The sequence below is a fragment of the Vanellus vanellus genome (assembly GCF_965231255.1).
Source record: "Vanellus vanellus genome assembly, chromosome: 21".
NCBI classification, from domain to species: domain Eukaryota; kingdom Metazoa; phylum Chordata; class Aves; order Charadriiformes; family Charadriidae; genus Vanellus; species Vanellus vanellus.
The window spans coordinates 7,055,472-7,071,320 of NC_138926.1; the positions used below are offsets into that span (position 1 = coordinate 7,055,472).

Genomic DNA, 15,849 nt, shown 5'->3' on the forward strand with positions numbered 1-15,849 from the left:
TACACACACGCAGAACAGGAAGGTGCTCGGACTTCCCTAACAGGAATTTCCACATTTGGAACGTGCGCAGCTACTTGAAGTCTACAACCACCTTTCTAAAAGGCACTGCAGTAAGCCACAGCGTTAGGTGCAACAAGTTGTAGGCCACATTTGCCACACTGGCAACAAGCGCAGCTGCTGCTTGAGCACCTGAGAACAACAGACAACGCTCTAGCGAAGAGTTACACGCAAGCGTTGGTTTATTTCCTTCCGAAAGAGCAGCTGCATCTCTGCCACCTCCTGACGGCTCAGTGCCTTGTCACAGGACTGAAAGGTCAGCCTGTAGCAGAGGCTCTTCTGTCCCGTCTCTGACTGCTGGAAACTGTCCATTAACTGGATGGATATGACCATTTCACCTGACACCTGCCTAGCGATGGTGTGAAAAGCAACTTCATCAAATTGCTCCCCATCAGGAACCCAAAAGCTGACATCATGCACATAGAAAGGTGGATACAGAGAAAAACTCTTGAAAAGCCTTAACTCTCCTCCAGGAAATTGACGGATGAATCGTGTGTCTGATGTCCAGAGCATTCGCCAGTCAGATATTCCACAGATCAACATGGCTACGAGGTCAAGATTCAGTGAAGCAAAGACAACAACCAATTCACTGCTTACCAGTTCAGTCCTTATAATTCCCACGCAGGAGCCCTTCTCACAGGAGCCTGAAGTATCTACCTCCATACAGATGAAGTACTGAATTTTACTAAGCTGAGATTCAAAAGCAGCAAAGTCATTTAGCTGAGTTGTTTCAAAGTTTGTTGCTTCCTGCAGATGGATATTCAGATGAAAGCCAGAAACAGTCTGGTGAAGAGAACATATGCTGGTTTTAATGCTGTTCACCAACATTTGGATACAGCTGTTCTCTGTACCCCTGTTAACTGCACATACAAAAACCACCTCATGAAAAACAGGCATGGAGTAAGGACTTATAAGACACTTCCTGAAAACTGGGCCAGAAAGAACATGAAGTGTCCCCAGGAGAAAGGCTCCTCTTTGTATTATTGCCTGAGCATAAGGTAGAAGGGAAGGTCTAAGATAATACTGTTTTGAAATGTGGCATCCCTCTTGTACATTCACCCCACCATTCTTATCCGTGTCCCTGCAAAGATCAACCTGGGAAAACAAAACTGCATTTGCCAGTCCACTAGACATTTCTTCAGTGCCTGGAGTCTCCTCTGGGCTCAGAATGATCCAAAAGATATTTGAGTGACAAACACCATTGAGGTGACCTTGGTGGAGCAGAGAAAGGCAGTAGTCAATGTTTTTTAACGGAAAGGCTTGGCTGAGGTCTGCAGTGAGCTTCTCCTTTACTGTCCGTACTGGATGATTTGAATTTAGTTCTAGGAAACCCCTGTGAAAAAATAAAAGTGCAAATTATAGACACCACTAAACAGACTTCCTTGAAATCCTTCCTGTGATCATAATTTGACTGCAGCAATTTACCCAAAACAATCTCACATATTAAGCTGGTTTCTAGTAACTACCTGAACAAGCCAAGTCTTTCATCAAAGGTGTTGCAATGGCTAACGTTTTCAGGACAGTGCAGTTTGTCTCCAGGTTGCAATCAAGAATTAACTGCACCTTCACTGGTAAAAAAGGAATGGGACTTAACAGTCAGCATCACCATTTCCACTCAGAACAGGCATTGCCAAACTACAGAAATGAATCAAATTATGCTAGCCCTGGAGAGTCTCCGAAGTATGCAGCAGTTCACCTAAGAGGTTAGCAGTTTTTATCCTAGCTAGCCTTAGTATTGTGGTATTAGCAGACACCAAGTCACCTCCTGATTTTCTTCCACGGTACAGTAAAACAGATTAAAGTTTTCATCTTTATTTGTGCATTCAAGTATACAGCAACTTGTTCTGAACCGTAAAGTTTCTTTTTGTTCTGTAAACTTATTTTTAAGTAGGCCAACATCAAGAAGACTTGAAGAAGAAATGAAAAAGAAAGAAAGGGAAAAGGAGTGGAAGTGACGAAATGCCATTTTATCTGACACCTGTGCTGGTCATTCCCACTGAGAGCAGGAGTGTGTGTTATTGCCAAACAGAAGCTAATTATAAAACTTACCTATTAATTTTATCCACAAGTACCTGTGGTACTTGGAAAGAAACTTTTTGGCTTTCCAATTCTATCTTGCAGATCATAGGCTTGAAACAGGGAAGTGGCATACTTCGTGTGAAAACGTGGTTTAAAGCACCCTCTATACAGAAAGATTTATCTTGACTCCTGACAAAGCACAAAAGCAGAGCAAAGCCATTGATCGTTTCCTATATTTAATGTGTCACAAGTAAGCATTACACAGAAAACTGTTTAACACTAACATGCCACTTGTTGAATCCCAGGTCTCGTTACAAGGTGACAAAAATGCAACACTACCATATTTTTACTGGGTAGGTTGTCCAACATTGGAACAAGTTGCATAGAAAGGTCATGCAGTCTCCATCCCTGGGGACTGAATGCAGATCTGAGCAACTTGCTCTAGCTGGCTCTGCTTTGAGTGTGGGGTAGGGCTAGATGATTGCCAGAGGCCCCTGCCAACATCAACCATTCTGTGACTCTGTGATTATCTGCTAAGCAGGTACACATATGGCAGTCCTCCTGCTGTCTTTAGGCCAAAATTGACATTTGTTCTGAAATGGACCGGTTTGACCTTTAAAATCCTATAGTAATCTTATTTTTTAGAAGGTACTTTGTTAAGAAGCTTGCCTTTTATCTTGGCTATTCTGCTTAGAGTTGAAAAAGAACTCTAGCTATTTTAAGGAAAATTAAAGGGAGTTCCTCTCTCCAACAAACAAGACATTAAAGATCATATAGTGCTAGGCATTATAAGAGCACAAATATCAGCTTTTCAGTTTTGCCACACGATGGTTACCTGTAGCCTGTACACTTATATCCATGGATAGTCTCTGCTTTAAAAGGATGAACGTTACTCAAGATAAATCCAGCGCCTGCTGCCACAGCCACTATTTGCCAGCTGTTGTGCCATTCTCTCCTTGGTCGATCAGCAGGTGTCCCACCCTGTCCATTGCAAAGAGCTACATGGACCTCTCCCTCCTCTGTCAGCACTTCTGTGGAGCTGGAAGGAAAGCCAGGCAACAAGAAAAATCCTGCTAGCACACCCAGAAATTTTACAGTGCCAGAAAAACACCTGTAACACCGCTAGAAAGCTGTATCACAGCAGACAATTAGCATAGAACCACTTCTGGTTTACTCACCTATGGAAAAAGCGGGCAAGAAGCTCTCTATTCTTCACCACCCCAGCCTTTCTCCCACAGTGCGGGAAGTTGAAATAAATACAATCAAATTCTCTTTGTTCTGGTAAAAAATAGTCCTTCAACTTGGTGCAGTCCACAGAAAACACAACTTCAGCTCCTTCAAAAAGTAAACAAAACCCAAGTCTTTGGTGTTTATCATTACAGAAAATTTTAAAGAAATGTAGCTATTAAAGTCCTCTGGTCCATTTTGAAGCATATCAGAGCAGCAGCTGCCAGGCGTCTTCCCACTCACATGCGTCAGGAAAACCAGAAAGCCTAGGCTCCCTTTGCTCTCTTGCAGAGGCTTCTGCTAACTGGCTGCTCGTTTCAGAGCTATTTCAGTCTGATTAGATTTTAGGGCGTTTGACTTAGCCTCTCGGACCACTCCAGCTCCTAGTGGCCTGTGTCCTCCTGAGACGCCCGGGGCGATGGAGGGCTCTAACGCGCCAGGACAGCTCCCGCGGAGGCAGGGCAGCGCCAGGTCCCTGATGGAAGGCAGGCACGCCGCTCTAGACCCTTGCCGCGACCGCCCCGGCCCGGCCCCCCACGTCGCTTTGCCCGAGCGCCCCCACTACCACCCTCCCTCCCTTCCCCGCGGCCGGCCCAGCCCCGCCGGCGCCGGCCCACCTGTCTCCCGCAGCCGCCGGATGCTCTCCGCGGCCCGCCCCCGCCCGCACACCTCCTCTTCGCTCTCGTAGCAAGTGGCCACGACGTGGGTCCCCGCCGCCCCGCACAGGGAGGCGGCGAAGGAGAAGTTGCCCTCGCCGAGCAGCAGGACGCGGCGCGCCGCCTCCATGCCCGCAAGTCAGCCCGTCTCCCGGCGCTCCCGGGCCGCCGGCGCTCCCTCATGACGTGTCTGCCGGCCGCTGGTGAGCTCATCGCCCCTTGGCAGCGTCGTGCCGCTCCCCACCGCTCCTCGGTGAGGCCGCGGTCGGTCGGCTGTGGAGCCTGGCGGCGGTCCCCGGCCTCCGCGCTTCCCCCGGGCTCGCTGCGGAGGCGGCTTCTGCCCTCGGGCGCGGCCTGGGCCTCGGGGCGCCTCTCCGGTGCTTGTGCGGCAGCCGCTCGCCCACACGGACCCTCTGCCCAAATAGCTGCCTGCGGCCCCGGCCGGGGCAGGAGCTGTAATTGCCGGGTCGCCGCAGCCCCAGGTCTGCGGGAGAGAACAGCCATGCTCTGCTGTCCCCTGTTCTATTTGTGTGCCCTCGGCTGCTGCACAGGGTGAGGACAGCCTTTCAGGAGTCGCACGGGTAATGACAGGAAGGCTTAAAATTGGCAAGGACAAGCTCCAACAGAGACCTACCGCCTGCAGTCTGTGAGGGCTGGTCCTGGTTTAGACATTCGGTCCATGTGGCCTTGGGTAAATCACTTCGTCTGTTTCAAAGGGTTGGTAAGTTACTTGGAGAGGTATTCAGGAAGGTGAACGGAGAAATGCAGGATCACATAGGAAAATAGATACTTGCCATACCACCATGCACACAGGGAATTATCCTTTCCATCCCCAGCTGCAAATACATCAGAACTAAGCCTCGCTTCCCTTTCTGCAGCCGCAGTGGTAGTCTTTTCTACTGTTTTTAAGAAATGCAGAAGAGAACAGTCAGCACCCTTTTCTCTGATGAATGCCCTGCAACAGTTTCACTACAGGAGTAAAGATGTGAGGAATACTTTCTTATTAAAACTCAGTCTTACTCCTTTGTGGCCCCAGTCCAGCTCTCTCCTTTGCTGTTCAGATGGTGAATCAAAAGTCATCACCAAAGCTTTGTGATCTTAGGTTAGACTGATTTGAAAGTAGTAGTGCAATTGGAGATACTTTGGTCTTCCTGTAAGATATAAAGTGTTAAAGATTTTAACTTATATTTAGCCATGCTAAATATGAGTTTTTCTTTTCAGTATACTCACTGCTTTGAAACAACATCAGAGAATAAAAAGTACGTGCACGGATCTGAAACATAGTCTGTTGGGTCTGTAGGGTAGCTAAAGAGGAGCATCTGAAAGACATTTGTGCTTTGAGATGAGAGAAATGTTTTCTGTCGTTTTCTCATTGTTGAGTTGTGCTCCTGTGCCACCACAGAACAGGTATTTCGAGTCATTCAGGGAGTGGTATTTGCATTTCAATCGTTCTTGTGAGGCTAACCTCATCACGTTTATCCCCAATGAGCTTTCACTCAAAATTCCCATTTCTTGCTCCTGAGTTTGAGCCTAACAAAACCCTGCTCTATAGAAAAGATTTCCCTCAGTTGCACTTTCTGGATATATTCTTACTATTTTGCACTTCCTCAAGTTATTTTTGTTTATTCTTTTAGAATTTGAATGAGAACGTCATTGGTTTCTGGGCCACCACCCTGAGTTGGAACCTCCTGTGTTCTGCCCAACTGCTCAGTTCTGCTACACAGCAGACTACAGGCCTCCATATTGCAGCATTTTCTTTCTTTGTGTCCAACACTCAGAGAAGGAACAAGAAGGATGCAGGAAAAGCAGCAGAGATGGGAGAGAATCTGCAACTATGCCCTCAGAAAAACGGGAGGCCTGTCTGCTAGCAGTGCTACGAGGATATCCTTCAAGCAAAAAGACCTGTCACACATTAAAGCCAAATGTAGCATCATGTGAGAAATGTTCTTCCTGCTTTCCAAGCTGTACTGTTTGTAACCTATGTGTGTTTCTGTTGTTTGTTTTATGTGCAGTGGTGACTGCAAGTCATCAGTCACCCCGTGCCTTGTCAGTCAAGCCCAACTAACACCTTAACTGGAAGAGCTTATTAGAACCAGCTAACAGGAAACACTAGACCTTGGCAATTAGGTGGGATTTGGGAATTTTGACAATGTCCCCACATCTCTGAGTGGTCATTTTATCTTTCTCACTTAACGCCATGGAAGCAGGATGTCATCTCTGTTCATTTGAGATTTAAACTGATCCCTTCTAATATAACTTTTGTCTCAGCAGTTGTAAGGAACATAGAAAATAGCTCAGGTCATAACTGAGTCTGATGATTTGTGCAACAGATCTATGGCATTCTGTCTTTTTTGGAGATGAATTTTAGAAATTCAATTCCAGTAATACAGACTTTCCTTTATGCTCATATCCCTTTGAAGAGAGGTGCTAAGCAGATGATGACACTTGAGAAGGACTTAGTAGTGTTTTGTACCACTCAACAGTGTTAGCATAGATCAGATTAATACTGTAGACGTCAGATCCTATTGATTGTTTGAAGGGCACTGACAACATGGTTTCAAAGTGATGTGATTTGCATCATGAGAGCAGGACATTTTTCTCCTCTCTGGATTTATCTGTGTTTACTGCAGCTGTGCAGTTTTCATCTGCAACTGTTCTGAATTGCTTGCAGCACTTGGATGCTTCTCCATAACATGAGTCATTCTACAGATTTAAGATACATTTGTCTTCCATTCAGTTGTTATCTAATACCCACACTTTGAATGGGTTTCACTTGTTTTGTGAAGTTGTTATACCAGTCTAATCTCCACTGGAGAAACTTTTCTGTTGCTTGTGAAACACTGAAATCCTCTGGCAACACTGAAGGAAAAGGCTCGTGCAATTAGATGTTTGCAATTAGATGTTTGCAAAACATTAGAGTACATGAAGTGAAACTGGCGAAGTGTTTCTGAACACCAAGACAAGCTCTCCTGGACACACCTGCCACTCAGGCCTGAAGCAGGAATGATGCCAGGTACGTTTCCCCACACAGCAACCTTACACAGCATTCTTGACCCAACACTCCCTTGTCCTCAGTGCTCAAAACAAAAAAATACAAACTGCTTATTCATGTTTTATTTGTTAGTAAACTTACTCAGCATAAATAATAAGAGTAGCCATTCAGTATAGCTGGCGTCTGATGAAAAAGTGCTCTTGAATGGCCCCCCTGAGGGTGACTTTAAATAGCAGCCTACTTCCTTTGCGCCCCTGCAATGGCAGGCTTCTCTTCACGGGTGATAGGGATAGTGCGCTCAGGGACGTCACTTTGTTTCCTCGGTGCGCTCACAGTCAGGACACCATCCAGAGAAAGTGATGAGGTTATGGTCAGAGGGTCCACATCATCTGGAATCCTGTATTTCCTGTTGAACTCCCTGGCAATAAAGCCATGCTCATCCTTCAAAAGGAGAAGAGAAGGAACAGCCCTGATTAGAAATGTTCACTCAGTTCCACCTAAACCATGAGCCCCTTGCATAAAGTCTGAGATTGGGAAGCTCCAGCCCTCAAAGGAAAACTTTTCAGAAAGCTAAAAGTGTTTTATTATGAGATGCCCTTTTTAAAGAGCCAAGACTGGCCGAAGTGAGACACTGCCCTGCCTAGGCTGCAGGTGCCTGCAGGTACACTCTTTAGAGGAGGAGTCTTTATGTTCCAGCTCTTGTGCCAGCCGGAGACTGGCTTCATTGCACAGTGAGTGGTGGGCTGTCATTCCTAAGATGCAGCAGCTAGGTCTACAAGCAATGCCAACCACATCTGTTCCTGAGGATTTCCAGAGCTCTAGCAATACACAGCTTTCTAGTGAGCTGGTATCTGCTATAGTGGTGGTTATTTTCTTAGCGAAAAAAATTTGCAGAAGCTATGTCAGGGTTACAGGCTTCCATCAGCTACAAGTAGTGCTGTGTTTCCTGACTGACAGATCTGTGCTCCCAGAAGGTCTTGGAGCTGAGAACTCTAGTAACACAGCTACTTTATCATGCATATTCATTTCCTTCTGGCAAGGAGGCAGGGCGGGGGGCAAGACAGGGACTGGCAAACCCCGTTACATACAGCTTTGGACATGGCTTTTGACTTCTGTTGCCACACAGGTCTCCAGAGCCAGCAAGCAGTGGGGTGACTGACAGCAGAACAAAACCTGTAAGGATTACAAACGGATAGACGGGCCTTTTTCAGGAAGAGGTAGCCTCATGGTAACGGAACAGGGCAATGCACTGATTCATTATGTGGTTTAATTGTTACGGTTTGTTGTTAGCTTATCGAATGCCTCCCTGCATTCCTGGCCTCTTCCCAGAAAGAAGGAGGCCCAGAAATGCCCATTTCAAAGATGATTTTCCAGGTCAGTTCACAGTTCATGTAACATCAGCAATAAATCTCCACCCTGTTGCTGCCCAGCCTGGGTTCAGCTGGGGGGTTTGCACAGAGCATCTTCCATTAGGATTGGTTGATAAAAAACATTAGAAGGATTTGAGATGAGCACAGGAGAGGATTGTTTTGCAGTCTCCTTGTTTAACCATAGATGAGGAAGTTGACACTGATTATATCAGTTGCACAGTTAAAGTAGAAGTACCTGGCGCTCTTCATGTTTCCCATGAATTTCTATCATGTCCCCAAGCACCTTCACTTTTAGCTCCTCAGGGGAGAAATGCTTCACATCAAGATTTACAGAAAATTTGTCCTTCTCCAGTCGCATCTGCAAAACAAGGAGGCAACTTCAGAAAAGAGCAGGTGAGGGTTTCAGCTTAAAAAGGCTCTCAGAATGTAGCAGTTCAAGACTCAAGCTGGTATCTACACACACTCACTGTCTGACCTTCATTTGATCCTGTGATTCTGATCTGGGTGGCTTTGACCCTTGCTGGCCTGTTACATTAATGCCCACCACTACAGTATCTAAAATGGGAATGCTTTCTCTTGATCACATGGGATAAATATTTTCCTTGGAGGTGAGGAAGAGGTTCTCTTAATCTGCATCCTGGAGCTCTGCTCTGGGATGTGGAGGCAGCCACTGCGCCAGCTCTAGGCTTACTGGTTTCCACAGTTTGACCTGGGGGTCTAAGTGCATCCTCCTCCTTCTAGATTATTTGTGAAGATTTCTCCACTGAGCTAGTCAGACGCTACTATCTGTGGTGCTTATTATGGCTCCTTCAGTGGACAGCCAGACCCAGGTCACTAAAGCAAGGGAAACATTATGCAAAGATTAAAAAGTACTTTCCTCTCACTCCTTTGTCTTAGAATAGCTCTACAAGTTACTTGTAAATAAGACAGTTGACTGGCAGAACAGGCAAGGTTGTTCGAACTGCATGCCTCTTGGCTCAGCCCCTGAAGCAAGCAGATGGCTGCTTCATAATCCTTTAGGTCCTGTATCTTACTTAAAATGCTGCTCTTTTCAGCAGTGATTCTTTAAAATAGGCCCCTATTTCCTCAGCAACCATGAGCTCCCACACTACCTGACATGAGGATCTCACTACCCTGCCCACTATCCCTGTGCTTTTTGCTTCTCAGGAGGGAGTGGGATGGAAACTTTTGCACAGCAGACAAAGAAATTAGGCTTCCTCCTTTCTTCCGTCAGTTCTTAAGTCATTTGCCACACACTCAGCTCTGTTTGCCTCTATTACCAACACTATGGCAATACTCGCTCTGTCACAAATGATTAGCAGAGCATGCAGAGGTTCTTGCGTAATGCAGAGGAGCAGAGGCACAAACGCAGCACCCTTTACCCCAGCCTTTTCCTAATAACCACCTACAAGCAGCGTCCAAGCTCTCAGCTCTCATGGGTCTCCAGCTCCAGACCCTGCAGGATGTGCACACAGCAATAACAAAGAGCATTAAGAAGGGAAGATTACCTCAGAGAGTCCTGTCTCCAGCCAACTGGGCATCCGAAGAATGGGGGATCTCATCAGGAAGGGACTGAAGCTGGGGGAAGCCGGGAGAAGCTCTGACTCCTGCAGGTGCTCTCCAAAAATCTGGTCAAAGATACGACTTGGTGCCAACCAAGATAACAGAGGTCTGCGGATCAGGGGATTATGAATGGTGATATCCATTGGAGTGCGCTGGAGGAGCCTGGCCAACAACTGTGCTGTAGTGCTGTGCTGGGAGTGTGGGACAGCTTTATACCCGTGCAGCTGGCCTGCCTCCCCTCCCCCCCCCGCCCCGAGGCCTCTTGAACAGTGGTGTCAGGGATTTTATTGTCCCGCTCCTGGGCTGGTCCCTTCAGCGGTGCCCAGTAGCTGTCTGGGGGATTTGAACACACTGCTGAAGAGGAGGGGGAAGGGGAGAAGAAGAAAAGGAGTCTAATGGGGCAGCAAGAAGCCAAACTGCCCAGCAGCCCGCCCCGCTCCCCACGTGCTGTTTATCTGCTGAGTCCCAGGCAGGCTTGGTGGATGTTCCCAGCTGCTTTGGATGCCAGCAGGATCAATGCAGCTCCTATCTTTGGCTCACAGGGAAAATGACAAGGGGCCATTGTTCCCACTGCCAGCACTGAGATTCAGCTCCCCACATCACCCACCAGACTCGGAAGAACTCTGCATTTCCTTAAGGCAAAGGAAGCCACAGGCTTGCTTTATTCAGAGGACAGGAAAGATCCCAGGAGGTCTTTGCTGAGATACCCCTGGCAGTGTGGCTCTCTTGCAGCCCAGTAAGCCCCACTGACTTAGTGCATGCCCATTGGTGTGTGCGCAAAGGAAGGATGGCTTTCTCCACAGTGCATCGGCCCAACACTTCTCGTCTTTTGCCCACTACAAAAAACACTTTGCTGAAGAAAGCAGAAGAGCCCGACACTGTCACCTCAGAGTACACCAGAGGGCTGTGAGCAGAGATAAACTGGGCATGCCAACAGCCTCCATGGCGCTGCACTGCGCCATGCCTTTTCAGGGAAGCTACCTCTGTCTGCCTGTGCCCCTGCAATAAGATGATTTCCTATAATTATGCTCCTAATGTCTTAATTTACACATTTATATTAATTCCTCCCTCGCCCGTGAACGTAAATCATGGGAATGGGTTCAGCCTAGCAAATGTCCTTAAAGGGCAAGAGCTAGCCTCTGCAAGCTTGCAACTTAAACATGTTTACTGGCTCAGAGGCACATCATTCTTACTGCTAGCACCACCAATCCTTTGCAAAAGGGTCTGACCCTCTTCCTTTCAGCTTGCCTGCAAGAATAGGCAGCAGAATTTGCTCTGTGTGACAGCTCAGGCCATAAATAAGTTCTCCAATTCCCCATTACATCAACAGCAGTGCACCTGCTCTCTCATACTGCAGGGACATGGACACAAAAAAATCTCTGGTTTCAGGGTACAGGGAGCTTAATTGCGCACTACTCTCCCCCAGCTCCCTCCCCGCCCAGTCCAATAAAACTGGATCTATGCCAGCTTCAGATTCCTGGTTAACTCGTGATTTCTGGCACAAGCGTTTCTCCAGGTCTCATTACATTGTGCCAAAGCCCTGGCCAGGAACAGCTTGGACAGCCAGCTTGCAGCAGCACAGTTTGGGATGTGCAGGCATCAGTACTGGGATCTGGATTCTGTCTAGCCTTAACTACCTCCAGCAATTCACTACTCATAGGAACAAAATGCTTGAGCCGTCCGCCCAGCTTCTGGGAAAATGAAGCTCCTTTGTGTAGGGTACAGGAGGGGCTGATTTGGGCCCTAAGCTCAAAGTGGGGCGATGGGTGTGACAGTGACTTCACATGACTTTGCATGACCTGATCAAGCACCAGCCAGCATCAGTAACTGCCCTGTCCTCATGGCATGCTTCAGGGCCAGCAGGTCCAATGTCAGGAACTCCCTGAACCTGCTTACAATGAGCCTTCTTGCTGGCCCTTACCTTTGGGAGCTCTATAAGCATCAGAGCCTGGGGTCTGTCCTGCTTTCTCCTACTTCAGCCTCCCTCAGCTCACCTCTGTGCCCCCCTGCTGTACTTGGCTGCCCTTTGCCTCCTGCATCCCCTGCTTGAGGAGGGGATCTCAGAGACTGGGAGGACATGTGGGATTTTCCCGAGGCATCCCTGACTGCAGGCAGTGCCTGCATTCCCTGCTGGAATGCAGCGAGAAGCTTCCTTCGTCACCCTGGCGAGTCATCCTGGGGCCTGTGTGCATGGCTATTTTGGTCCATCTTTTTATCACACACTCCTCCCTGTGGAATTCGCCCAATTAAAACCTTGCAGTCTGCAGCCTTCACTCTCAGAGGCAGTGAGTGCTTGGAAGGTCCCCTTCTCGGACACACCATGGCTGCACGGACTGTCCCCCACGCCTATCCCATGAGTTCGGAGTACGAGTTTGCCAACCCTAGCAAGATCTACGACCAGAACTTTGGAGAAGGTAAGAAAGGAGATGGGATCCCCCTGGCACCTTTCTCTCCTCTGGTGCAGGAGTGCTGGTGAAGTCCCCATGGGGAGACTGAGCTCCAGAGCAGGATAGGGAAGCTAGAGCCAAGGAATTTTAACCATAAGAACCCAGGCCAAATCAGGGGGGGATATTCAGGGAATAGCCAGGGTCTGTCTCTTCAGGTCCACTTCCTTCATCCATGCCTACTGCTGTCTCTCCCTCCCTCGTGCCCCCAGTGGTCTGGCATTCATGCATATGCTGTGCAAACATGGAGCAAAATGCTCCAGGGGGGTGGGGAGATGGAGTTTTTGCAGCCGGGGGCTGTGGAGAAAAGCTGAGCTGTGGTGTTCAGCACAAAGCCTGGCAGTGGCTGGCAGAGGGGAAGGAATGTGGGCAGCAGCAGAACCATTCAGCACCAGCACAACAGCGTGAAAAGGAAAAAAGCTCCAAGGAAAGCCCCCTGTACAATGGCAAACAAAAGGCCTTTAGTTCTTCAGGGCAGTTTCTTAACCATCAGCATTTTCCATGCCCATCCCTGGCTGTGGGCCACTGCAGAGAGCCCAATGCACCTACCGGTCCCTCCCCGTCCACCCAGCAGACAAGCTGGATGCCAGCCCCTTGGCTTGCTGGCAGCTGCCAGCTGTGTGGTGGGAGGCAGCGGCTGGCAGGCATCTGGCTCTGTGTGTGTTTTACAGACACAAAGGTAGGAACCTCACGAGATTCCATCCATATTGTGCTGATGTGGCAGCAAAAGCAAGGTGTTTGCCAGGTCCCAGCCTCTTCCTGTCTCTCTCCCCTGTCTGCTGCCAACCATCCTTCTCCAACTCCTTCCCTTGGAAACCCCACATTCCTCATTGAGTCTCATTTTCAGGTGTGTCCCCATGTGAGATCTTAGCCCCTGCCCTGTACCATGGCTACTACATCAGGCCTCGGATCAATAAGCAGCTGGATCGAGGCACCTCTGAGATCAGCCTCAATGAGCACAAATTCCAGGTGTTCCTGGATGTCTGCCACTTCCTGCCAGATGAGCTCACCGTCCGCACCATAGACAACCTGCTGGAGGTGATGGGGCAGCACCCACAGAAGGCTGACCGCCATGGCTTCATCTCCCGAGAGTTCACCAGGACCTACATCCTCCCTCTGGATGTCGACCCCTTGCTGGTGAGAGCCACATTGTCCCATGATGGCATCTTAAGCATTGTGGCTCCCCGGACAGGAAAAGAGATGAAGGCCAGAGTCAACGAGGTGAAGATAATGCAACAGGAGCAGCCAGTGGGAAAAGAAGAACAGTCTGAGGAAGGAAAAGGGAAGGAAGAATCCTAAAGGCACCAGATCTCTGGGCTTGCACAGGGAAGGCGGGGGGATGGGGATGGGGAATCCACAGTGCCAGACCCCTATTTCTCACCATCAGTGTTTAGCAGGGTTGTGAGACAGCCATATATGTGCCAAACTTCTGCTTCTTAAGACTGATGGCTGGAAAAAGGGACTTGGAACTGAAAAAAAGAGGGGGAATAAAGTGTTAGTGTGAAGGACTCCAGTGCAAGTTTTCTCCTAGGTCAAGCGCTCATTGAGCACCATGCAGGGTGCTCTTCTCTCACTCCAAATGGCAAGGGTCACTCTTGCCCTAAACTGTGATGCTGTGTCACAGTGGACCATTAAACAGCTGCTGTGCTCTAGCCCAGAAGGGTACTGGGAAGAGGGAAGAGATGATCCCAGTGCCTTGCTTCTGAGCTAGTGGCTGACCTTTGTGGAGATGGAAGGTGCTTGTTGTTCTGTAAAAGTGCCTGCAGCTCTCAGGAGGAAAGAGGAATAAATCTGCCTCTAATCTTGTTTGCCTTGGATTCGTGTTGCTTCTGGCCAAGATACTCTGCAGCGGGAAGGATGGACAGCGCCTTAGCTGCTCCAGATGCAGGGAGCAGAGCAGCGGAGAGTTCACACTGAGCTCATCTGTGGAAACGGCATCAGTGGGGACTTGGAGGGACAGCCAGGGTGACCTCCGTGACTGGCCCTCCTGGCTCAGGTGCAGCTGGAGTTGCTTGTTGTTGCAGGGAGTCCTCAGTGGGCAGTAGCCTCAAGGAGAAAAGGTGTAGAGTGATGGGCTCTTGGAGGCTTGCTGTGCATTTCCAGACCTGCAGTTGGAGTTAGCCCAAGTGAACGAATGCCAATCCATGGTCTCTGCTTGCTTCAGCCCTCTAGTTTATGGGACATAAGGCTTGTTCACACACAGACCTTTTCAGCTCTTGTGAGGGGAGTGAACCCCAAACGCTGAAGGGAAAGGCTCTACTCAGATCCCAAGTGCCTTGCTGGCATCCCGGCACTTTCTGTAGAGTCACAGAGGGGATGAATTTGGCCCCTTTTGCAGACGCTGTGATACTACCAGCTACATGAGAAATGTCTCTGTAGTCTTGTGATGTTGGGCCAGGGATCGAGTGTGCTGCTGTCAGTGGCAGCTGCTGCCTCGGATGGCCCCGAGGGCTCAGCAGGTGCCAGTTGCAATCCTTGTCTTGTCAGAGCCAATTAAAGCAGCCAAAATGCTGTGTCACTGGCCAAATATGGGGATCCCTGGCATGCCTCAGTGCAGCCCTCCCACAGAGGAGATAGGAGATTCCAAGGTCCCTGTGGACAGAGCTTCTCCCTCTTCCTGCTGGGTTATGACCTGCAGGCTTCTGTACTCTGTCTCCATGAATACATAGGGCCAGAAATGCCCTGCTCAGTAGTCTATCCCATGCAGCATACCTCCTCGGTTGCTGAAACAACCTGCTGAATATGCCTGCTGGTATAAGGCTGCTCTTTCACCCTTGCCAGGCAAAGTGGTATCTAGACCAGAGTGAACCACTGTGCAGCTATTTTCTACTTCTCAGGGACCCTGCTAGCCTCATGAGAGCAAGCAAGACGATGGCTAAGCCTCCATCCCCCCCCGGTGCAGATCAGATACCCACACTCACAGTCTGTACCGCTGAGGGATGTCCTTACTCGTGAAGTAGGACCAGATAAGCTGCTGCCAGTAAGCATTTCAGACACTGTCAAAATAAAAATCACCTTTACAACAGGCTTTGTCTAAGTCATCAATAATAATTCCAAAGATAATCCTGGGCTAGTGACTTTCAGTCACCTGAAGCAGCTGCTTGTAAAGGCAGGAACAGCCCAGTCCTTAACTGCTCCCCTGTGTACGAGCCTCTCTCTGCTCCTCAGTGCACACCGCACCAGCCTCATGTGCTGCACCAGATACATGCTGCATCCCATTCACAGCAGCACCCACCCGAGTTCCAGGAGACATGAGTTCCAGCACCCATATCCCTGTGGTGAGCACAGAGACCTGTGTCTGCGTGTGGGCTCAGGCATGGCCATAATTTCCTTAGTCCCCTGCTATTAAAGGATTCCTCAAACTTGCAGCCACTTCAGAGCAGCAGCTATTAAAGGCTTTTCTTTGTCTCTATTCTAGCATCTTCTGCGCTGGTAAGAAGGATCGATTGTCCCCTTGCTCACTGCAGGCCCCCTGTCACTAGGATAAACACCTTCACTGGACTGGGGACAGGGAGGATGGC

The 15,849-nt window shown here is 48.9% G+C and overlaps 3 protein-coding genes across 4 annotated transcripts in view; 1 reads left to right on the forward strand and 2 right to left on the reverse strand.

The window, feature by feature from the left end:
• FDXACB1 (ferredoxin-fold anticodon binding domain containing 1) lies at positions 1–4,211 on the reverse strand. Its single transcript, XM_082493939.1, has 5 exons — positions 3,921–4,211; positions 3,255–3,411; positions 2,912–3,115; positions 2,107–2,265; positions 1–1,390 (listed from the first exon to the last, which is right to left on the reverse strand). Exons 1-5 carry the CDS (start codon positions 4,087–4,089, stop codon positions 211–213), a joined length of 1,869 nt encoding a protein of 622 aa, XP_082350065.1. The 5' UTR covers positions 4,090–4,211; the 3' UTR covers positions 1–210.
• A 2,889-nt stretch (positions 4,212–7,100) lies between these two features.
• CRYAB (crystallin alpha B) overlaps positions 7,101–15,849 on the reverse strand; it is a 278,708-nt gene continuing 269,959 nt past the window's right edge. The window contains exons 1-3 of one of the 2 annotated variants that reach the window (XM_082493853.1): positions 9,830–10,212; positions 8,557–8,679; positions 7,101–7,392 (exon numbers count right to left, since the gene is read on the reverse strand). In XM_082493853.1, coding sequence (XP_082349979.1) covers positions 7,189–7,392; positions 8,557–8,679; positions 9,830–10,027 — 525 coding nt within the window. In that variant the 5' untranslated portion in view covers positions 10,028–10,212 and the 3' untranslated portion in view covers positions 7,101–7,188. Of the gene's footprint in view, positions 7,393–8,556; positions 8,682–9,829; positions 10,213–15,849 lie in introns of those variants that run through there. The other variant, XM_082493854.1, reaches the window with a different exon arrangement.
• Positions 12,177–14,059, forward strand: HSPB2 (heat shock protein family B (small) member 2). The gene is made up of 2 exons (XM_082493790.1): positions 12,177–12,298; positions 13,176–14,059. The coding sequence occupies exons 1-2, from the start codon at positions 12,205–12,207 to the stop codon at positions 13,625–13,627; spliced, it is 546 nt and encodes a 181-aa protein (XP_082349916.1). The 5' UTR covers positions 12,177–12,204; the 3' UTR covers positions 13,628–14,059.